The sequence below is a fragment of the Clarias gariepinus genome, chromosome 14, assembly GCF_024256425.1.
Source record: "Clarias gariepinus isolate MV-2021 ecotype Netherlands chromosome 14, CGAR_prim_01v2, whole genome shotgun sequence".
In the NCBI taxonomy this organism is placed as follows: domain Eukaryota; kingdom Metazoa; phylum Chordata; class Actinopteri; order Siluriformes; family Clariidae; genus Clarias; species Clarias gariepinus.
This window is the reverse complement of record NC_071113.1, coordinates 2,115,723-2,139,738: the sequence shown is the minus strand read 5'-3', so window position 1 is coordinate 2,139,738 and position 24,016 is coordinate 2,115,723. Positions and strand designations below refer to the sequence as shown.

The 24,016-nt window shown below is 42.2% G+C and overlaps 1 protein-coding gene across 1 annotated transcript; it reads right to left on the bottom strand.

Moving 5' to 3' along the window:
• Positions 1–2,235: 2,235 nt before the first annotated feature.
• LOC128540899 (uncharacterized) lies at positions 2,236–10,463 on the bottom strand. Its single transcript, XM_053510892.1, has 2 exons — positions 10,008–10,463; positions 2,236–4,296 (listed from the first exon to the last, which is right to left on the bottom strand). Exon 2 carries the CDS (start codon positions 3,956–3,958, stop codon positions 2,681–2,683), a length of 1,278 nt encoding a protein of 425 aa, XP_053366867.1. The 5' UTR covers positions 3,959–4,296; positions 10,008–10,463; the 3' UTR covers positions 2,236–2,680.
• Positions 10,464–24,016: the final 13,553 nt, after the last annotated feature.

Sequence of the window (24,016 nt, the reverse complement as noted above, 5' to 3'; positions counted from 1 at the left end):
CATTCCAGCTCCCAGGCAACACATAGACACAGAGCGACAGCAGAAGAAAACAAAAATCCTCCTGCATGATCACAGCAGGAGGAACGCCATGAGTTCTCAAAGCATAAACATACAATATACGCCTCGGCGGGCTTTGCACAAATAAGATAAATATATATTAACACTAGAAGCGCCGCGCTAGTGTGACCTACTTATAATGCGGTTCAGCGGTCATTTGACCGCCTATTGTTTTGAATGGGAAGCTGCTGCTGACACACAATGATCGCTAGATGGCGCTTTCACCCAAAGCAAATAGTTTAGCTCCAAGATCAACTTGCACTTGGACAATGCGCCATTCATTCCCGCGTTGATAATCAGCGGTATCTTTTTTTTCATATTTAACTGAGAAAACCTACTACAGAGTTTCTAAGGGGACAAAGGAAGAGGGAAAAAACGTCAGGAAAAAAAAAAAGTCATGTTTTGCATTATAACCCAAAGTTTTTTAAAAGAAAGGAAAATGTGGAACTGATGTGTGGCCACTTAATGAGAACTAAACCAAAGATTTCGGTAACTACACTGAGTGTAACATCTGCAAAGTGAGACTAAACAGCTGAACAACTTCACTTTTTTGTTTACCTCTGAGAAAAAAAAAAGCTGTATTTTGTGTGTTTATATTTAGAATGTTTATAAAAGTACACAAAGTAGGCGCGCACACACACACACCCCTCCCCTGAGCCCTCGGTCAACAATCTAATGACCGTCGGTATGCAAATGAGTCAAGACATAGCCTAACGTGGTGTTGTGTCGGATTTCAGCGGTCACGGAGAGGAAAGACTTTGAAGCAGTTGCAGCGTTTTTTCAGTTACAACAAGCACAGCGATAAGTCCACGTTGTTTCACTGTTTATGACATAGTGACACTAAACAGCTGAACAACTTCACTGTTCCGTTTACCTCTGAGAAAAAAAGCTATATTTTGTTTGTTTATATTCAGAGTAACACCTTCCAACCACCTCTCATAGTCTATTGTTAGTTTTAATGATTTGGCAGAAACTAATTATCACTACATAAGTACCCCAACACCATTGATCATGAGTTTCAGCTGAAATGTAGATGCAGCACAAACTAACAGAATCACTGCTGTAAAGTAAAACAAACAAACAAATGACCCAGCACCTCACCTTTGAAAAGATTTGCGACAGAGTTTTATTTGGAGAGCAGAGTGTGTGTCTCTTGCCTTCATTTCTGTGCGCGCGTGTGTCTGTGTCTCCACGATGAGAAAGAAAATAGATTTTTAACCTCTGTATTAAGAATTTCTTTTGCCTTACTCGCGCGCACACACGTGTGTTATAAGAAACAGTATGCGCGCTGTACGCACACACTTCCGAACACAAAATAAAATATGTTTTACACACACGTAGTCACAGTGTTATAGTAAACAGTACACGCGATGTTGATTATACCAATAATGTTGATTATACCAATAAGAGACGAGCACTAAGACCTAGCAGGGGAGAAGATTCCGCAGCGCAAGAGAGAGAAAAACATTTGGCTCAGTTGTGATCATGTGACGCTAGGCGTCAAAACAAGAAGCGCATGCGTGAAACATGATACTCTGTGCTCGTAAACCAAGAAAATGCTTGTTTTTTTAAGTTACATTTTATTAAAAATCTTTGCTCGTCTTGCAAATTTTAGGGTAGTTACATGAATATAAACCTCTTAACCTTACAGGTTGATCTTTATTCTGTGTAATATTAATGATCTAATCCTCCACATACACTACCATTTCAATGTTTTGACACCCCTTCGAACTCCATGGCCTTTTCTGATGTTTATTTCTTTTATTTCTGCACTGAAAAACAATTTGTGGCGTTGGATAAACAATTCGAGGGAATTTATCCAAAATAAACAATAATCTCCTTTGAACAGTTGATATTGAGATGTACAGTGGAACCTTGGATTACGAGCATAATTCGTTCTGGAAGTGGGCTCGTATTCCAAAACACTCGTAAACCAAATCAAATTTTCCCATAATAAATAATGGAAACTTAGATTATTTGTTCCACAAATATATATTATTAAGTAAAAATAAAACAAATTAACCTGCACTTAAAAAAAATAATAAAAGTCCCGATAGATAAGTGTAAGGATTTCTTGAATTTTGGTAGACCTCCTTTTGTCTACTCAGTGCTCAGCCTGTATTCTGCTTGTCCCGCCTGGTACCAGGGAACCCCTCAATGATACACACAAGTCAGTGCTCAGTGAGACGTTCAAAGTTTATTGTGGGAGACAGGAGTATATATACGCACACACACAAAGAACCAAAGAAAAGGTGGATGCAGAAGTGTTTACATCCAGTCTGGAATGCTTTTAACAGATAAGGTAAGGAAGAACATAAATTTAGGAGTAGCTCTCAATTTACGAGCGTTTAACAGTTTTACGACCTTTAACATAAACTTCCATAGGATGTGTTTTTTGAAAGCACAGCTTATGTCGTGAGAACAGGACGAAAATCACTCTGTTCTCATGCACACAGAATACAATGAAACATACTAAAAATCAAATATTCCCTACAATTCCCCCCTTTTATTCATAAGAAATATCGTTGAATAAAACTCAGAGCTTTCAAGAAGTCGCTGGCGGATAATAGGTCATCGGACGCGGCGCAGGAACATAACCTGAAACATACTTGTACAAAAGATTTTACACACAGCGAAAAATACATGGACCTAAAAGACATAACAACAATAAAATAAACAAAACCGGTACGACAAGGGAGAGATAAGGAGCCCATTGACCAAACAAAGTATACCAAACTCCCCAACCTACTTGACCCTTTTCATCATCCTTTAACTGAGAAGCAACCTCGCGCATCTTTTCCAAAGCAGTAGAAATTTTTCCATGTTCATCATCATTAGCTGGAATGTATGTACAACAACTATCACCTACCATAGCACAAACACCCCCCTTCTCTGCGAGGATTAAATCAAGGGCCATTCTATTCTGTACCGTGGTCAGTCGAAGAGCAGTTAATTCCCCTTTAATACCTTCTACAGCAATATTAGTGGCATTAACAAAAGTAGCTAACCTGTAATGTGTTACCTCAATCTGATTCCATAATTGAGTCACACCATATTGAGGAAAAAAAGCATGCCAAAATTTAACTGCCTTAATCTGTAACTGATGATCAGGGGGAGGGAATGGATCACTATCTCGCTTAAGGCGAGCATGATGTTGGGTTCCACGTGGGTTTCGTGTGACCAGTGTAAAAGAGCCTCTAAATTGAGAAGGGGCACAAATTCCAGCCCAGTTAGCAGGGAGGAAAATGTAAACAGCCTTATCACAAACCCAATACCAATCTGAATAGTGATTAATGGTCCCACGGGGGCCAGGGTGGATTACTGAGCAATTACCTTCAGGACAAGAACGATCTGGAGAATAGGGAAAATATGCTTCACTACACATATCTAGATGCATGTTTCCAAGAAATACAGAGCCATTTCCTATAAAGCAGTAAGGATATTTAAAATTGGGCAAAGTGAAGACCTGGAAAGCAGTGACGAGAGCTCTTTTCCTCGTGCTGAAGCGGAGAAGGCTAATATCTAAAGCAGTAAGTGAATAGTCACAAGGGTTTGAGAAATTATGATCGTAGTGCATCAGTCTGCACCACCAGTCAGACCCTGTTTGATTCAAAAATAAGCTATGTGTCAGGTTAGAGTTAATATACTGAGTACCATTTCGACAGTAGGAACTAATACAAACTCGTGCAGCTACTAAGAGAGCTGATTCATTACCAGGTAGGGGTCTCAGTGACGTCTGTCCTACAGCGGAAGGGAAATGTTGGCACACATAACAAGACTCATTGGTATATTGCTTAGCGGTCCAATTAGCGAATCTCCAAAAAACATTATCATGTGGATGAGGTTGCACTATGTACAACAATCCCTTGTTCAAGATTAGGAGGACAAAAAGAAACTTCATCTCAAGGCAGGAGAGGTTTCCACTCCTAGTGCTGTTCTACAAACTCTACAGGATGGAGTGTGACCAAAAGAATACACAGAAATATAACAAGTTGAGTGCAAACTCATAAATAACTACTAGTGGTGAACTATTGCCTTTCTTGACGATACAGTGCTCAGAGTGCGGGCACGCCCAATCTGCACTCGTCCCACCTTACGAGGCGCTAAGACACCACCAGAAATGCTACACTAATAGCAGAAGTAAAGTCATTCAGTGGCAATCCCAGGCGATCCCTCTGTGTCACGTCACTCTCTCTATGTCACATCACGGGTTGGACATCACTGCAGCACGTCTTTAGTCTAGGAAACAAAAATCACAGAGACAGAAAGATAATAATACACACGCATTTATTCATCCTTTGGTCTCACGCCGACAGGACATCTCTTCAGCCTAGTAGCATGGACCCACTGTGGAAAAAGATCAGTTAAGACAGCAGTACGAGTAATTGCGATTATTTCTGCTGGTCCATCATATTTACAATCTCCCAGTTTTCTGGGGGTCAAAGATTTTACCAGAACAGTATCTCCCACATTAAAAGGATGTGTGGGTTTTGTTGAGGGTATTGGAGTCACATTAGCAATTTGTTCATAATGTTTAGTTAGAGTATCTATCAGAGCAGCAGAATATTCAGCAATATGTACATCAAGATCAGTTGTTCCTATCGCGGGTTTACCTTTCCTCCATGGCACGGGAAAGGGTCTGCCAAATATAATTTCATGTGGGGACATGTGCACGTCTTTTCTTGGTGTCATTCTCATTTCAGCTAGAACAGCAGGTAACAGATCAACCCAGTTTTTACTTCCCATGGTTTGCATTGCTTTAGTCAATTTTTCTTTCAGTGTCCTATTTGTTCTTTCTACTATACCTGATGACTGTGGATGATAAGGAATGTGAAAATACCAGGACAGTGAAAGATATTTACACAAATTCTGTGTTAACTGAGATGTAAAAGGTGTTCCTTTATCTGAGTCAATAGCATGAGGCACGCCATAACGAGGTATTATTTCTTTCGCTAAAACTCGGGTCACCACCTTTGCATTCTCATGAGCACACGGGAAAGCTTCCACCCACCTAGAAAACTTGTCTACCAAAACCAGAAGATATTTGAATGTGCCACATGCAGGCATATGCGTAAAATCAATTTGCCACTCTGCAAACGGGGCAGTAGGTAATAGAAGACTTTCGTGTTTACCTAAACCCTTTGTCACATTATTCTGAGCACACACCAAACATCTAGATATTAATGAATCAATTGTTCCAAGCATGTTGGCTATGCAAAAGAGTTTTTTCATATCTTCCTTAACCCCCCTTCGCGCGCGATGTGTAACACCGTGGAACTCGCGCACGAGGAACGGAAGACAATGAGATGGCAGGCACAAACGACCATCAGCACAATACCATAAACCATCAGAAGCAACATAGGCACCTTGAGCTTGCCAAAAAGAGGAATCATTTGGCGTGGCTGAAGCTTGCAAAGACCATAAATCTACATCAGGAATCAAAGAGCTAGCAAGAAAGGATGTATTGATCAAATCAGAACCAGAGTCAGGAAAGAAAATCTGTTTTTGAGCTGCTTTTTTAGCAATACAATCAGCTAGAGAATTACCTCGCACTTCCATAGAGTCCCCAGAAGAATGACCCTTAGTTTTTACAATAGCGAGAGTACTAGGTAGATGACATGCGTCTATCAAATCCTGAACTAGAGAAGAATGAGAAATTGGCTTACCCTCAGCAGAACGAAAACCCCTGGATTGCCAGATGCGGCCAAAGTCATGAGCGATACCAAAAGCGTAACGAGAATCAGTGTATATAGTGACATCTTTTCCCTCAGAAAGAACACACGCACGAGTTAGAGCAAAAAGTTCAGCTGCCTGAGCAGATGAGAAAGGGAGAGAGTAAGCTTCAATGGTTATATCTGGCAATGCACACACAGCATAACCACAAAGAAATTTCCCATCATACGGTTTTGAACAAGAACCATCTACAAACAGAGTGTCACCAGTTGCTAATGGAGTAGAAGACAGATCAGGGCGTATACTAGTGGAGTGAATGATCTCTGAACAGCAGTCATGATCTGTATCTACTAACGTGTCGTCCTGTGCATTGATCAAGCGTGCCAGAGCATATCCAAGGGTGTCAAAAGAAGAGGTGGATTTTATCTCTAAGTTACTTGTAGAACAAAGGATAATCTCATACCCAGACCTTCTCTGAGCCGTCATATGTTGTGTTTGAAGGTTCTGTAGCACTTGTTTAACTTGATGTGGAGAATACAAAATTAAAGGATGAGAGAGAACAATCTTCTCAGCATCTTGTACCATCACCGCACAGGCGGCCACAGCCCTGAGACAGGCAGGCAAACCTTGTGCCACAGCATCTAAAGTTTTAGATAAGAAAGCACATGGTCTCATCCCCCCCCATGCTCCTGTGCCAATACAGCAGAAGCGGTGCCCCCGTGCTCACACGCATATAGATGGAACGTTTTCTGATAGTTAGGCAGGCCCAGTGCTGGAGCGGAACATAGGGCCTTTTTTAGTTCCTTGTAAGCCTCAATCATGTCAGCAGTCCATGTCAGAGGTTGTTGGAGCGGATCGTTATGTGAGATAGCCGTCCTGATGCGTTTATCATGAAATGAGCAGTCAGGAATCCACTGACGACAGTAGTTGATCAGTCCCAGGAAAGCCATGAGAGCATGTTTAGTGCTTGGACGTTTAGTGTCGAGAATAACCTGGATTCGTTCCTTTGAGAGCCTTCTTTGGCCTTGGGAGAGCTCAAAACCCAGGTATTTTACAGTGTCTCTGCAAAACTGTAATTTAGTCTTTGATACCTTGAAACCCTTCTGTGCCAGGTGTTTCAGGAGACAAATGGTGGCTTCTTCGCAGACAGCAGGCGAAGCGGCGGACACCAGTAGATCATCCGCGTAAGATAGGACAACAGAATCAGTGGGGAGAGTTAGATCACCAAGTGCATCTCTTACTACAGCCGAAAAAACAGCCGGAGAGTCAACACAGCCTTGAGGAAGACGCGACCAGGTGAACTGACGCCCCCTGTGGGTGAAGGCGAACAAGGGCTGTGTCTGCTCTTCCACAGGAACACTGAAGAAGGCAGAGCAAAGGTCAATAACAGAAAAATGTGAATGATGACAAGGTATAGAGGAAACAATGGACAGCACATCAGGCACAACAGGTGCTACAGGGATAATTATGTCATTTATTTTTCTTAGATCTTGTGTAAATCTCCACGTACCATCAGGTTTCAAGACTGGGTTAACAGGTGTGTTATAAGAACTTACACATGGTTTAACAACACCCTGCTTGAGCAGTGAGCCTAAAATCTCATCTATTCCTGAAGCCTTGGCCTCGGAGAGTGGATATTGTTTGATGTACACAGGTTGCAAGTGTTTTAATTTAGCTTTATAAGGCACACAGTGAACTAACCCCACCTCATCCTTATGTTCAGCCCACAGACTGCTTGGCACACATTCAAGGGCAGCAGGAAGAGAGCTGTTCTGTGAAGAAAGGAAACAATTATTTACACGCATATTTGTAAGGTGGGAGAAAGAAACTGAATCAGGCACTTCAACAGTGAGTTTCGCTCCAGAAAAAGTCAGGGACATGTGTAGCCTACTCATTAAATCACGACCTAACAGATTAAAAGGACAATCAGGCATGCAAACAAAACGATGAGAAAGATGAATTCCCTTATCTAAAGGACATGTTACAGTTAATTGGGGAGTAAAATAATTCCGTTGAGAAACCCCTTCAATTCCCACAGAGCTGATACTTTTATTCGAGAGCGGCCCCTCGTAATCACGACCCAAAGATGACATTGTGGCTCCCGTATCAACCAAAAAAGAGAATACGGAACCATCTATACATAATTCTATAAAGGGCAACTCATTAACCTGAGGTGACTCGAAAGTACAAAGTAACATTGCGGGGCTGGAACTCTGCGGGCATCCCTATGCATCATATGCTCCTACCTGCATCCCTGAGAAGGGATTGGGTCTATATTGCTGTTGTTGTTGTTGTACTCGCTGTGGTGGCTGCTGGGAAGGATTAGGAGAAAACACCTCATTAGCATCATTCAATTGATTATACACATTTTGTCCACTACGTCCCTCATCTCGGGCCTTCGTGTGACATTCACGAGCCCAGTGACCTTCTTTATAACAATAATAACAATAACCAGATCTACGGGGTACACTCTGACCCTGCAGACCTCCTCTACCTCTTCCACGGCCTCTTCGGCCTCCTCTACCTCCCTTTTTTCCACCTCTGTATCCTTCACTTTCCACAAACAAACATGCCACTTGTTTATTTTCTAAAATACCATCTCCTTCTAGTGTTCTCACACGCTCACCTAATTTTTTGATAGTCATTGTAGAACGATCTGACAATTGAAACTTTAAAATTTTCACGATTTCTGGTCGACAATTATTCAAGAAGGTTGTAAGGAAAAGTGGGTTAGGATTTTCTTCAGGGAGGGGCATACCACCCAAAAGGGTCCAGGTCTCTCGAAACCGCTCCAGAAACCTGGATGTAGTCTCACTCTTTTCTTGTCTACAATTAGTTACCTGTGACAGATCTTGACTAGCTTGTTGACGTGCAAGAAGATAAGTAGTTAGCTCATCTTTTAAAAGTTTCATAGCCTCATTAGAATTACCCCAATGAAAGTCATATTCCTTCTTTTTCCGTCTTCCCCCACCCTCTACATCTTCCTGTTTCACCACTACAGTCCATGTGTCTTTTTCAGGGTCTAAGCATTTTACTGTTTTTATCAAATCAGCCTCATCGTACCCATCTCCCAAAACCGATTGCAAAATAAAGCGGTAATCCGCACCCACGAGCTGACAGTGCCTAGAAGCCTTTATCAGCATATCAACAAAATGCAAAGGTTTGTTGGGAGAAGGGAGCATCTTAATAATGTCCTTCAGCGTGCTTACGGATGGTGGAAGGATTTTTGGACCCTTTGGTCCCATAGAGAAAACAAACGCAGTATTTTCTTGTCGAGGTTTGGGGCGAGACCTCTCATCCGGACCTTCATCGTCCGAATTATCATCATCCTCACCATCAGTATCCTCGGGATCATCCGATAGAGGGCTGTCAGAAGTTCGTCCTGACACCTTCTTGGGAGTCTTTCCCTTTCCTGAGGCACACACTTCCGACGAAGGTGAGCACGGTTTTGTGGGTACAGGGGAGACAGGCACAGATGGGCAGCTCACAAAAGGATTAGTGGGATTCAAATTAGGATAGATTTTCTCAACAATTAGTTGGTTAGATGCTGACGTTACTATGTCAACAGGATATGGAGGAGGAATCGGAAAGGTTGAGTGAACAGACGGCTTGAATTTAGTTTCAGATGTAACCTTTGGAATCTTTTTCTTCTGTATTTTAGTTTCTTTTATGTCTAAATATTTATCCCAAATAGCTTTCATTTCTACCCATTTTTGATAACATGAACCCATATAAGGATAATCCCAACCTGGATCACCGATACCCTCATATATCTGAGAGTAAGCAGAGGCTAGATATTCAGGCTTAAAAATACCTCCTCGTGGATAGGTTAAAAATTGAGATTGTGGTTCAGTCCACCCTGATAAATTATCAAGCCAAGGTGTGGTAAAGTAAGTAAGTCCACACCTATTCATCCAGTCACGCGGAACCTCTTCTGGGTCCGGCTTTGGATAAGTAGTTGTGTTCTTATTACCCATTTTATAAATGTGAATAAACCCGCGACAGAAAAAACCAATATCTTCAACAAACAACACACAATACTTCAACAAAGACAACAACAAAGAGCTCAACAAAGACAATAACAAAGAGCGGGCAACAGAATACAGCTTCCACACTATGCTTCAGTTCAAGGAACCTTTCAGAAGCGAGCGCGCGCTAAACAGGCGTAAAAGCCCCAAGACAATCCTCCCCCGTACTATATATGGTCCAGATACCAAAAACCAGTGAGCGTGCTTGCTCTATGCTTATAGAGAAAAAAATTTAAAAGCAGCACTCACCTGATTAGAGGTATCCCGGACAGAGCCCCCAAATTGTAAGGATTTCTTGAATTTTGGTAGACCTCCTTTTGTCTACTCAGTGCTCAGCCTGTATTCTGCTTGTCCCGCCTGGTACCAGGGAACCCCTCAATGATACACACAAGTCAGTGCTCAGTGAGACGTTCAAAGTTTATTGTGGGAGACAGGAGTATATATACGCACACACACAAAGAACCAAAGAAAAGGTGGATGCAGAAGTGTTTACATCCAGTCTGGAATGCTTTTAACAGATAAGGTAAGGAAGAACATAAATTTAGGAGTAGCTCTCAATTTACGAGCGTTTAACAGTTTTACGACCTTTAACATAAACTTCCATAGGATGTGTTTTTTGAAAGCACAGCTTATGTCGTGAGAACAGGACGAAAATCACTCTGTTCTCATGCACACAGAATACAATGAAACATACTAAAAATCAAATATTCCCTACAATAAGTTTTTCCATTTGTGCGCGCAGGCGCTGTGTGTGTGTGAAGCTAAGGTAAGCTTCCATCTCCCCCTTCTCGTCTTACACAATTACCCTTCTTCCACTCTTTTCACGTGCACGCACACAACCAACAAATCGAACGAATGCGCACAAATCTCTCTAATGACACTCAATTGAGTGACACACTAACGGAATCACTGCTGTAAAGTAAAAATAAAACAACTTAACCTGCACTTTACCTTTGAAACGAATCGTGGCAGAGCAGTATTTTTGTGTAAAGTAGAGAGAAAGTGTGTGTGTGTGTGTCTGTGAAGGCAAAGATAGGAGGGGCCTGTGTGTGTGTGTGTGTGTGTGTGTGTGTGTGTGTGTGTGTGTGTGTGTGTGTGTGTGTGTGTCACGGACTCCAATGACACTGTCATGTTTTAGGTGGTGTTGCTGGCTTTTGGTCAGGGATAGACGCAGAGGGGAACTGAATTTAATTCTTTTTAATATAATCAATAATAAAGAAAATAAACAAACAATGAACTTAAACAAACAAAGAACTCTAACCCAGGCTCTTAGCTTAACACAGGCTCTTTATCTTAATACAGGCTCTTTAGCTTAACACAGGCATTTTAGCCTAACCAAACAAACTTACTTGGAGCTGAACTAAATGAAGACACAGTGAACTGTGAACACACAGTTTTCGGGTGCACAGTGCTCCCTAGGGGTGATCCCTCACAGATGCGCGCTCACGTCACACACTTAGCAGGCTAAGCCTTGAGCAGAGAGAGAAAGTGGATTTTTAACCTCTCTAATGAGACTTGCTTTAGCCTTACACACGCGCTGTACACACACGCATACAGACACAAAATAAAATGTTTTACACACACATGGTCACAGTGTTATACTAAACAGTACACACATGCACGAATGTTGATTATACCAGTAAGAGACGTGCACTAAGACCCAGCGGGAGAAACAATTACCCACAATTCTGCAGCTTTTCCACACAATTCTGAGGCTGGTAACTCTTAATGAACGTCTCCTCTGCAGCAGAAGTCAGTTTGGCCTTGCTTTCCTGGTTTCATCATGGGGCTTGATGGGTTTTGGAAATCTACTTGACAATACAGTTTTTGCAAGAAGTGTTTTAGAACAGCTGAGCTCTTGAAATAACAACTTACTGTTGTTGTTTGTTCTTGTAACTTAATAACCTAATGCCATATGTGTTATTTTATAGGTTTGAAATCTCCAGTATTGTTGTACAATGTAGAAAATAAAATCACTTACTTAACCGTCATCTTTACCGCTTAATCCTGTATTCAGGGTCGCAGGGGCCTGCAGCCCATCCCAGTAGACTTACGAAAAGCTAAGCCAGATCAAAAACATCATTTCATAAAATTGACAAAACCACTTGAAACTGCTGACCACAGTAAAATGGACAAATGACAACTTGGTTCTGGTATAGCTCTAAAAATATTTAAAGTAATATTTAAAGTAATAGTCTTTTGGGAATCATTCTCTATATGATCTATTACCAGAACTCTAATGGCGCTTTTCCACTGCATAGTACGGCACGGCACGGTTTAGTACAGCTCACTTTTGGGGGGTTTTCCACTGGGAACAGTACCTGGTACCTGGCCTTTTTTTTAGTACCACCTCAGCCGAGGTTCCAAGCGCGCTAAACCGTTACCAAAACATGACGTGTAAACTCTGCTGGTCACTGATTGGCCGGAAAAAAATCGTCATTACTGCGTCACTGAACTTGCGACACGAGACACAACAGACCCGCTAGATTTAGCACAGCCAGCAAAGGATCGGACGCACCTATTTGTATTAACTAATAAAATGGCTGTTTCATGGTCTATTGAGGAAGTACAGACGTTCCTCTCGTTGGTAGCCGAGGAGCAGATCCAGCGAGAGCTTGATGGGGAGTCGCAGAATCCAAAAGGCTCCAGGTCCAGATGGCTTTCCAGCAGAATTCTATAAAGAATTCTGGGCAATTCTGGCACCAACATTCTAAAGAATGTTGCAGGAAACCAAGGAAAATAGTAGACTTCCACCAAATATGAATTCTGCCTACATTAGTCTCTTGCTAAAGCCGGGAAAAGACCCTGTATTGCCTACCAGCTATTGTCCAATATCCTTTATTAATGTAGACATTAAAATAATCTGCAAAGCTCTCTCAAAAAGAATTGAGAAGATAACTCCTTTCATAATTCATCCCGACCAAACTTGTTTCATAAAAGGGAGGAACTTCCCAACAAATACACATAGATTACTTAACTTGATAGACTATTCATGCAATAAAAATCTTCAAATGACAATATTGTCTTTAGATGCAGAAAAAGCTTTTGATAAAGTCAACTGGAATTTTCTATTCGCAACTTTACACAAATTTGGTTTTGAAAACTCTTTTATAAGCTGGCTAAAAATATTATATACAGTGGTGTGAAAAACTATTTGCCCCCTTCCTGATTTCTTATTCTTTTGCATGTTTGTCACACAAAATGTTTCTGATCATCAAACACATTTAACTATTAGTCAAAGATAACACAAGTAAACACAAAATGCAGTTTTTAAATGATGGTTTTTATTATTTAGGGAGAAAAAAAATCCAAACTTACATGGCCCTGTGTGAAAAAGTAATTGCCCCCTGAACCTAATAACTGATTGGGCCACCCTTAGCAGCAATAACTGCAATCAAGTGTTTGCGATAACTTGCAACGAGTCTTTTACAGAGCTCTGGAGGAATTTTGGCCCACTCATCTTTGCAGAATTGTTGTAATTCAGCTTTATTTGAGAGTTTTCTAGCATGAACCGCCTTTTTAAGGTCATGCCACAACATCTCAATAGGATTCAGGTCAGGACTTTGACTGGGCCACTCCAAAGTCTTCATTTTGTTTTTCTTCAGCCATTTAGAGGTGGATTTGCTGGTGTGTTTTGGGTCATTGTCCTGCTGCAGCACCCAAGATCGCTTCAGCTTGAGATGATGAACAGATGGCCGGACATTCTCCTTCAGGATTTTTTGGTAGACAGTAGAATTCATGGTTCCATCTATCACAGCAGGCCTTCCAGGTCCTGAAGCAGCAAAACAACCCCAGACCATCACACTACCACCACCATATTTTACTGTTGGTATGGTGTTCTTTTTCTGAAATGCTGTGTTACTTTTACGCCAGATGTAACGGGACACGCACCTTCCAAAAAGTTAAACTTTTGTCTCGTCGGTCCACAAGGTATTTTCCCAAAAGTCTTGGCAATCATTGAGATGTTTTTTAGCAAAATTGAGACGAGCCTTGATGTTCTTTTTGCTTAAGTGGTTTGCGCCTTGGAAATCTGCCATGCAGGCCGTTTTTGCCCAGTCTCTTTCTTTTGGTGGAGTCGTGAACACTGACCTTAATTGAGGCAAGTGAGGCCTGCAGTTCTTTAGATGTTGTCCTGGGGTCTTTTGTGTCCTCTCGGATGAGTTGTCTCTGCGCTCTAGGGGTAATTTTGGTCAGCCGCCCACTCCTGGGAAGGTTCACCACTGTTCCATGTTTTTGCCATTTGTGGATAATGGCTCTCACTGTGGTTCGCTGGAGTCCCAAGGCTTTGGAAATGGCTTTATAACCTTTACCAGCCTGAAAGATCTCAATTACTTTTGTTCTCATTTTTTTCTGAATTTCTTTGGATCTTGGCATAATTTTTAGCTTTTGAGGTGCTTTTGGTCTACTTCTCTGTGTCAGGTAGCTCCTATTTAAGTGATTTTTTGATTGAAACAGGTGTGGCAGTAATCAGGCCTGGGGGTGACTACAGAAATTGAACTTTTAACTGTGATAAACCACAGGTAAGTTATTTTTTAACAAGGGGGGGCAATTACTTTTTCACACAGGGCCATGTAGATTTGGAGTTTTTTTTCTTCCTTAATAACATAATCTTCATTTAAAAACTGCATTTTGTGTTCAATTATGTTATCTTTGACTAATAGTTAACGGTTTTTGATGAGCAGAAACATTTAAGTGTAACAAACATGCAAAAGAATAAGAAATCAGGAAGGGGGCAAATAGTTTTTCACACCACTGTAACTCTCCAACAGCATGTGTCAGGACAAATGACCAAACATCCTCCAGCTTCTGTCTTAAGAGGGGCACCAGGTAGGGATGCCCCCTCTTCCCCTCACTGTTTGCAATTTTTATTGAACCACTAGCCGCAGCAATTAGACAGGCTACAGTGATTAAAGGCATTATATGCAAGAATGTAGAGCATAAAATTAGTCTTTATGCAGATGATGTGTTACTTTTCCTTCAGCATTCACAAACAACTCTCTCTGAGATAATTAAATTAATAAACTCTTTCTCAAGAGTCTCAGATTATTCAATAAACTGGTTAAAATCTACGGTTCTTCCAATTAATTGCTCTTCCACTCCACTGCAGTCTGGAAACATTAAATATGTAGGTATTAATGTTTTACCTAGACTGGCAGATTTGATTAAATTAAACCACATCCCACTTTTAAAGACGGTAGAAGATGATGTAACCAGATGGAAGTTTCTACCCATATCAATTATGGAAAGAGTTGCCTCAATAAAAATGATGGTTTTGCCAAGAATGAATTATTTATTTGCAATGATCCAGAGCAAACCATCACCTGAGTGCTTTAGATCTCTGGACTCCTGCATCTCTAAATTCCTTTGGAAAGGTAAACCCCCGGGTATTATCTTAAAAACGCTGCAAAAGACCAAGGATAAAGGAGGACTAGATCTACCTAACTTTCACCACTATTTCTTAGCCAACAGGCTTCAACACATTTCAGGGTGGTTAAAACACACCATCTTAGATGAGCCTTGGCTAGATGTAGAACAGGCATTATGCAATAATATAGAGATTTCGAATCTGCCATTCATTAGCCTGATCTGAATTAATGTCTAAAATATACGACACTTTCCAAAATAGATGAATCAGTACCACTTCCTATTGCAAAATGGGAGGCAGATCTATCAGTAAGCTGGGACCTTAATTTCTGGTCTCAGATATGTTTAAAAACCTTTGAACTGACTAGAAATCCTGGTTTACAATTAATACAATACAAAATCCTGCATAGAGTGCACTACACAGGTCATAAGATGTTCAGGATGGGTTTTACAGCTTCTAAAAACTGCTCACACTGTCAAGGCAATACACCTGACAGTTACATCCACGCTCTATGGTTCTGTCCACCTGTCCAGAGGTACTGGTACAGGATTTGTGAAAATGTGTTAAAATGTTTTAAATGTTCTATTTCAGCCTCTCCTTCAGTCTGCTTGTTGGGTGACCTAGATGGTGTCACTAATAAAAATAATCTTAATATCAACCAATATAAAGATCTTTTGTTGGATTATATTAGTCTTGACACAGCTTCTGCTGCCACATTAGATCAATCTCTCTGGGCTCCTTTGATCAGCTCCATCACCTAGTGTGGGTGGGGGTCCCGATTCTGTCTGGCTGTGGTTTTTGATGTCGGCGTGGGGTGGCTATATGGGCTGGGGGCATCTGGGGGTTCCTTGGGGGTGGGTTTCTTCTTGGGGGGTTCGGCGCCGAGACCTCAAACAACGTGTTTATATGGTTTACCCTTATGTCCCAGGGGAATATGAGTGGGGAACAGTTTTGAGGTGTCCGTTATATATCCAGACAGCCAGACATATTAACAATCCACTATCTTTAGGATAGAGCCCTGTAGGGGGATACAGTTATATCAAACCACAGTTGCATTTTAATTAACTATTGAATTATTAACTATAATTAGTGATCATATCTACATTTAAATAATCTGTGTCTGTGGTACAATCATACATTGTAGACAGCTGTTGCAGCGCGAGGTGTAGATACAGTAAGATGCAAGAATCATTGTATTAGACTGCATGAAATTTATGAAACTTTTTACAAGCAGGTTTGTAATAGAATTCTGTCTGTAATTCAGTATGTTTACTGTTCATTTAAAGCTTTTTTACCCCTTATAACTTTGTTAAAGATTATTTAAATGTAGATATGATCAATAATTATAAAAGATTTTGATGCATCATGTCGCATACGTCTGGTATGGATATAAAAAGCCAAACATGATGGTAGTTCTTTCAGCCTTCAATAGTTAATTAAAATGCAGTGGTGGTTTGATATAACTGTATCCCCCTACAGGGCTCTATCCTAAAGATAGTGGATTGTTAATATGTCTGGCTGTCTGGATATATAATGGACACCTCAAAACTGTTCCCCACTCATATTCCTCTGGGACATAAGGGTAAACCATATAAACCAGTGTTGCCAACTATTTTCAACGGAAAGTAGCTAAAGTCTGCTCGAAAAGTCGCCAAATGTCGCTAGATGACGTCATGCGTATATTTGCATATTGGTGACGTAATTACGTCGTATTTGCATTTTGCGTGTTTTCCCTAATCCTTCCTCATGTGTCCAATATAATTATGAACTTAAGCTTTGTAACAGTGAGTAATATAAGTGCATCGGAAAAAAAAAAAAAAAAAAAGAAAAAAAAAGAAAATGGTCAAATTAAATAGTTTTATTTCAAGCAAAGGAGAAGCAGGTAAGTGATAGGTCCGTTGCAACACCGTTTGCACATGTGCAGCTCATTTACATCCATGTTAGCTGCTGTGCAGTCACAGGAATATGCTGCTCCTTTCAGCCGGAGCTAGCGCTCACTGATCAGAGTAGACACAGGGAGATGAGTAACGAGAGGACAGGCCTGTCTGTCAGTGGTTTGGGACGGGGGAGGGGCCGGCGGCGGCAGCTGCTGTGACAAGTTGAGAAGAGTCAGTACAGACACATCAGAGTCTCCAAAAGTCTCCAGTAACACAAGAAAAAGTCGCCAGATTTGTCGCTAGTCGCATTTAAAAAAAATTTTCGCTAGAGGAATTTGAAAAGTCGCTAAATATAGCGACAAAGTTGCTAAGTTGGCAACACTGATATAAACACGTTGTTTGAGGTTTTGGGAGAATAGAGTAAATTGACCGATAGCGCCATCTGCTGTTTTGGAAGAGGGAGTTGCTCCATTGCATTTGTGAGAAAATAGGTTGGGCGCATGTGTGAGAAAATACGGAGGGTGCATTTGTGAGAAAATATGGATGGATGCATTTGTGAGAAAGTTGAATTTTTTTCTTTGCAAATCGGATTGTGTTTGTTTGCAAAACGCTGCATTTGTGAGAAAGTCGTTTTTTTCTTTGCAAAGCAGATTGTGTTTGTTTGTTAAATTTTGGCACATAATTAACTCCATAGATGTGCTGCTGGGGATGCCTGTGACGGCGGACGTAGGTTGCCGGCCCGGCGGCCGTACTGTTCCGGGGTAGGTCCGAGGGGGGGGTTGGGTCCTGTTTGGTGTGCTGCCGGGTGCATGGGTTGGTGCGTGCGCTTGGACCCTGCCCTGGTGGGGGATGTCTTCGATGCATCAGTGCTTTGGGGGGGGGTCCAATAGAGGCGGGGAAAATGGGCTTAACCTGGGTGTCTATTGTCTTATGCAGTCTGGGAGTTGACTAAATGATGGGGCGGGGGTAGTTTTTTCTCTGCTGTGGGGTCTGGTGGGCCGCCCCGGGCTGCCATAGGCCCTGGTCCTTAGTGTGGATGAGCCTGGGCCCCCTGCCCGGGGCAGATTTAGGGAAACAAGGGTGCCTACGGGGGTCAGCGGGGGAGCTGGCTCCAGAAGGGGGGTTTTATTTATTTTTTTGGGCCCCTCCAATGCTTTCCTCCCCATCCCTAAGGCTTTACTTCTCCCGCTTCATTACACCAACACACAGGTAGGGTTTTGAGGTGCGGGTGCGTCGCTGGGAGGCGGGGGAGGTGGTAGTCCTCTGTCTCCTCGTGTCCACCTGCATCTCAATCACACATTACAACTTAGAGACTCTTATTACTTACTGTCACATGACACATACATATAGGGCCTTAGGGGGTGGGCACATCGAATGGCATCCAAGGGGCGGGCTGTTCATTCACCCTTCGCTCTGGTGCCAGTGGCCACTTCTTAATTTTAAGCCGCACATAGACATTTAGGGCTCTGGGGAGGGGAGCTGACACAAGCTTGTGGAGGGTGCCCCTCCCCTGTTTTAAAGCACCCCTGTTTTAAAGCACCTTAAAACAACACACAACAACACTACATTTATGCGGGTGGGGTGAAGCACGGAGTCTTTCTTTTTTTTTTTATTATTTTTTTTATTTTATTTCTTACGCCCCTGTTCTCTGTTTTCTGTCAAGGGCTGGGTGCTGAGAGGATGAGCTGGCCGCCCGATCGGGGTCGGGACTGGTGGTCTTCTTTGCTGCTGCGGGGACCGGGGTGGTCTTCCTGTCCCCATGCCGGATCGGGCGCTAATTGCCCCTCTGGGGGTAGTGATGCCTGGATCTAGGAGTATAGAGTGCATATGGGAAGTGTGAGTGTGGTTACCGTGTCCATTTTTGTGTGTCTACATGTGGGGCGAGGATGTGAATATTTGTTTGCGTGCATGAGGGTGGGAACGTATGCTTGTGTATGTGTGTGCTTGTTCGTCTACCTCTATGTGTCAGGTCGGGCCATAGACTCCGCCTCACTCATCATCTTATCGCCCCCCACCCCACCACCATGCCCTGCCGGTGAAGGATGCTCCCGGCAACCGGTGCGTTGGTGGTTTCTCTTGCCGGGGCGGGATGCTCGGGTGAGCGCCGGCCCACTCTTGGTGATCACTTGCCGGGGCCTGGCCCTCCTGGCTTTGCTGGGCCCCGGTTGGGGAGTTGGGGTCCCTTGGATGTCCAGGCCCAAGAGCCGGTCTGCCCTGGTGTGGCTTGCCGCCAAAGCACCCTGGGGCATCTACATTGTGGCTGTCAGAGGACCCACCTTCGGGCTCTCCTTTACCCCTTTCTGGGTGGGGGTCGCGGTTGTCCCTGCGGTGATTCTTCTGGGGGTCTCGTGCCCTCGGGGGCCTCCGGATGTTTGGGGCTCGGGTCTTTTCCATGTCTGCTTCATGCCTTGCGGGACGGAGCGGTTGTTCCCCACACACACTATCAAACATTTACATGGAGAAACCTTATGAACATAAGCGCGCTCATACACACAGCTGTGCACACAGATGTACACACAAGCATTCACACTGGTGTAAAAACAGGGGTGCACAGACACACACTGTCTTGATCTGCTGTTGCTTCAAAACTTATTTTGTATGTATTGTATAAATATTAGTTATGTGTGCTGCTTAATAACATTTAACATTTAGTATTTACCGTGGGTCATACAGATGTTGATTGTTGCTACAGTTTCTCTGATGTTGTGTCCTGGTGTTTTCTCTTTTTGTCAGCAGGTATGGAAGCAAATTCTATTTTGTTTTTCTTTCTATCTTTCTATATTATTATTTTGTGTATGTGTATTTGTGTATATGTAGGTATATATGTATGTGTGTATGTGTGTGTATATGTGTGTATGTATATATGTGTGTATATATATATATATATATATATATATATATATATATATATGTGTGTGTGTGTGTGTGTGTGTGTGTGTGTGTGTATATACAGTGGTGTGAAAAACTATTTGCCCCCTTCCTGATTTCTTATTCTTTTGCATGTTTGTCACACTTAAATGTTTTTGCTCATCAAAAACCGTTAACTAATATTCAAAGATAACATAATTGAACACAAAATGCAGTTTTTAAATGAGGGTTTACGTTATTAAGGGAGAAAAAAAACTCCAAATCTACATGGCCCTGTGTGAAAAAGTGATTGCCCCCTTGTTAAAAAATAACTTAACTGTGGTTTATCACACCTGAGTTCAATTTCTGTAGTCACCCCCAGGCCTGATTACTGCCACACCTGTTTCAATCAAGAAATCACTTAAATAGGAGCTACCTGACACAGAGAAGTAGACCAAAAGCACCTCAAAAGCTAGACATCATGCCAAGATCCAAGGAAATTCAGGAACAAATGAGAACAAAAGTAATTGAGATCTATCAGTCTGGTAAAGGTTATAAAGCCCTTTTCTAAAGCTTTGGGTCTCCAGCGAACCACAGTGAAAGCCATTATCCACAAATGGCAAAAACATGGAACAGTGGTGAACCTTCCCAGGATTGGCCGGCCGACCAAAATTACCCCAAGAGCGCAGAGACAACTCATCTGAGAGGCCACAAAAGACCCCAGGACAACATCTAAAGAACTGCAGGCCTCACTTGCCTCAATTAAGGTCAGTGTTCTCGACTCCACCGTAAGAAAGAGACTGGGCAAAAACGGCCTGCATGGCAGATTTCCAAGGCGCAAACCACTTTTAAGCAAAAGGAACATTAAGGCTCGTCTCAGTTTTGCTAAAAACATCTCAATTGATTGCCAAGACTTTTGGAAAAATACCTTGTGGACCGACGAGACAAAAGTTGAACTTTTTGGAAGGTGCGTGTCCCGTTACATCTGGCGTAAAAGTAACACAGCATTTCAGAAAAAGAACATCATACCAACAGTAAAATATGGTGGTGGTAGTGTGATGGTCTGGGGTTGTTTTGCTGCTTCAGGACCTGGAAGGCTTGCTGTGATAGATGGAACCATGAATTCTACTGTCTACCAAAAAATCCTGAAGGAGAATGTCCGGCCATCTGTTCATCAACTCAAGCTAAAGCAATCTTGGGTGCTGCAGCAGGACAATGACCCAAAACACACCAACAAATCCACCTCTGAATGGCTGAAGAAAAACAAAATGAAGACTTTGGAGTGGCCTAGTCAAAGTCCTGACCTAAATCCTATTGAGATGTTGTGGCATGACCTTAAAAAGGCGGTTCATGCTAGAAAAACCTTAAATAAAGCTGAATTACAACAATTCTGCAAAGATGAGTGGGCCAAAATTCCTCCAGAGCGCTGTAAAAGACTCGTTGCAAGTTATCGCAAATGCTTGATTGCAGTTATTGCTGCTAAGGGTGGCCCAACCAGTTATTAGGTTCAGGGGGCAATTACTTTTTCACACAGGGCCATGTAGGTTTGGATTTTTTTTCTCCCTAAATAATAAAAACCATCATTTAAAAACTGCATTTTTTGTTTACTTGTGTTATCTTTGACTAATAGTTAAATGTGTTTGATGATCAGAAACATTTTGTGTGACAAACATGCAAAAGAATAAGAAATCAGGAAGGGGGCAAATAGTTTTTCACACCACTGTATATATATATATATATATATATATATAAATATATATATATATATATATATATATATATATATATATATATATATATATATATTTTTATCCTTCTTCTTCTTCTTTCCTGTTTTTCCCTGGTCTTGTCTGTCAAGTAGGGTTAAATAAAAATAAAATATAAAATTGAATTAATTAATTAATAAAAAAAAGGCTGTAAATGATGATAGCATAGCTACACATACGCATTGTCATGGGTTATCTGTGTTACTGACAGGCCGGGAAAAAAAAAAAAAAAGTTCTGCAGGGGATAGGCAGAGTTTCCTAGAACATAGTAGCCAGCAGTCACCCCACCTATGTTTCTGTTGTTAGCTGGTATGTGGTTTCCATGGCTTGCCAACTCCCACAGTGTTGACAGTCTCAAAACCCGAGCATCATGCAGGCTTTCAGGCAGTCCTGTGAAAACATTCCAGAAAAGTCACTTTTCATCCACAACACCTTGAAGGATGATGAAGTGCCAGTCTTTACGATTAAAATAGTCACAGTGATATTTCTCTGGTGCTATGATGGGGATGCGTAATCCATCAATAGCACCAATACAGTGTGGGAGCCCCCACCTGTTCTTAATGTGGGCAGCCATTTCTTTAAACATTTCCTGATCTGGAAAACTAATTAGCTCTGGTACCAACAGGGTTTTTGCTGCTGCACAGAACTCTTAAACACACAGACACACAGTAGTTATGCTTACACCAAAAAGATGTCCAACACTTCTGTACTCAGCAACGGTTGCAAGCTTCCACAGTGCGATGGCTATTCTTTTCTTTAAAGGGACACACATGCAGAATTTTATGTCCCGTCTCTCCATCGCTGGACGCAGTTTGTTGCATAAGTGGAGAAATGTTTCTTCAGACATTCTAAAGTTCTCCGGCCACTGAGCCACTGTTTGTAAAACCGGGAACAATCACATCCCACCACTCTGAAGCACGGTTAAATGTCCAAACAGATGGTCTGTTGCGGCGAATTTTTTGCAAAATGTGGAAGATCTGTAATATACAGAATCTGCATTTTAATGTTACACTGGCAGTTAAGTTCATTATATGCTTTGCAACAGTGATAAAAGGGAGCTAGTGATGTGCTTTTTTTAGATGCTTACCCTTGCGCGTTGTCGAGCTAACAAGTTATCGGTGTCTGTGTGTTGTTGTAAAAGTTCCCAAACTCTCTTGCCTTTTTAGCTGTGTTTTCTTTGGCTGCCATCAGCCTCTTTTGAAACTCCTCCTTAAACTCCTTCGTCTTGCTGTTAAAAACATCCACATGCCGAGAATGAAGAACACCATTCCGTCTATATGCTCCATTGTTGTGTGTTTTGTTGTGGCGCGTTTAGATGATGTCACGGCAGTAGAGGCGGCGCAACTATAACGACATGTGAATAATCCTGGCCACTCTAAAGCGGTACTAAACTGCAGTGGAAACACAAACCGAGTCGAACTGAGCTGTGCGGTGCCGTAATGAGCCGTGCCAAGCCGAGTAGTACTACGCAGAGGAAAAGCGCCATAACATTGCTGCGCTGAATGATATCACAGGCTTAAACTCTCGCTTCTGCTTTTTTGACCACGGCCACGTTTGGCATTTTAAATTTATGCCTGCACAAATTGATCTGACTGCTTTAAACTCTCACTTTTTCCTTTACAACCATGGCAACACTAAGCTATTTGAATTTATTCCTGCATTGATGGATAACACATGCTATTGCGTGCTTCTCATCTGGTGTCCCCTAAATTTGGGTCCAGCTCGTCATGAATTGCGGAGCTGATTTGACAGCTAAGCTCAAGGAATGTATGTTGGGCCTAGCTAAAAGGTCTAAAGCGTACACAGTGAGGCAAGCCAGGAGACAGATGCAGTGAGTTCTGATGGAGGGAAAAAAATAGCCCACGGACGATGGCTTGGTAATGATAGGAAGTGGTCGAGTTCAGCCGAAGGTGTGGGAGCTGAAGGCGTGGTTGTGGTTTGGTGGCAGCCCCTTCTCGCCAAGTTGCTCGTTTACAAAGATCCTTTGGACTGGAATTTACTACCTTTGAGCTTCTTTTCAGAAGGGACCTCATGGTCTCCTGGATGTAGCAAAAAAAGCCTCAGAAAAGCAGCTGGTTTCAAGACATGTTCTCCATTAAACCAGGGCTTCCCCACCTAGTGAGGCAAGAGATCAAAACTCCGTCTGGCATGATTGGCCACCAACATCCGCATCAAGTCCCGGAAGTCCACTGTCATGGCATTAAAGCTGAGGTGGCCAGAATGCTTTAAGGCAGCATCATAGAGGACTCCATAAAGCCCTGGTCCAGCCCTGTTGTCATACTGCCCAAGCCAGGCGGTTCAATTAGGCTTTACAATTAATTCAGCTGCCTAAACCAAATTTTTTAGTTTTTACCTGTTGCCATGAGTGGACATCATCAAGTGGCCTCTTCTGTGGTAGAAACC

Bases quoted from the DNA above. Each gene is read 5' to 3' on its own strand.
- LOC128540899 (XM_053510892.1), bottom strand. From the start codon at position 3,958: ATGAAGTTTCTTTTTGTCCTCCTAATCTTGAACAAGGGATTGTTGTAC.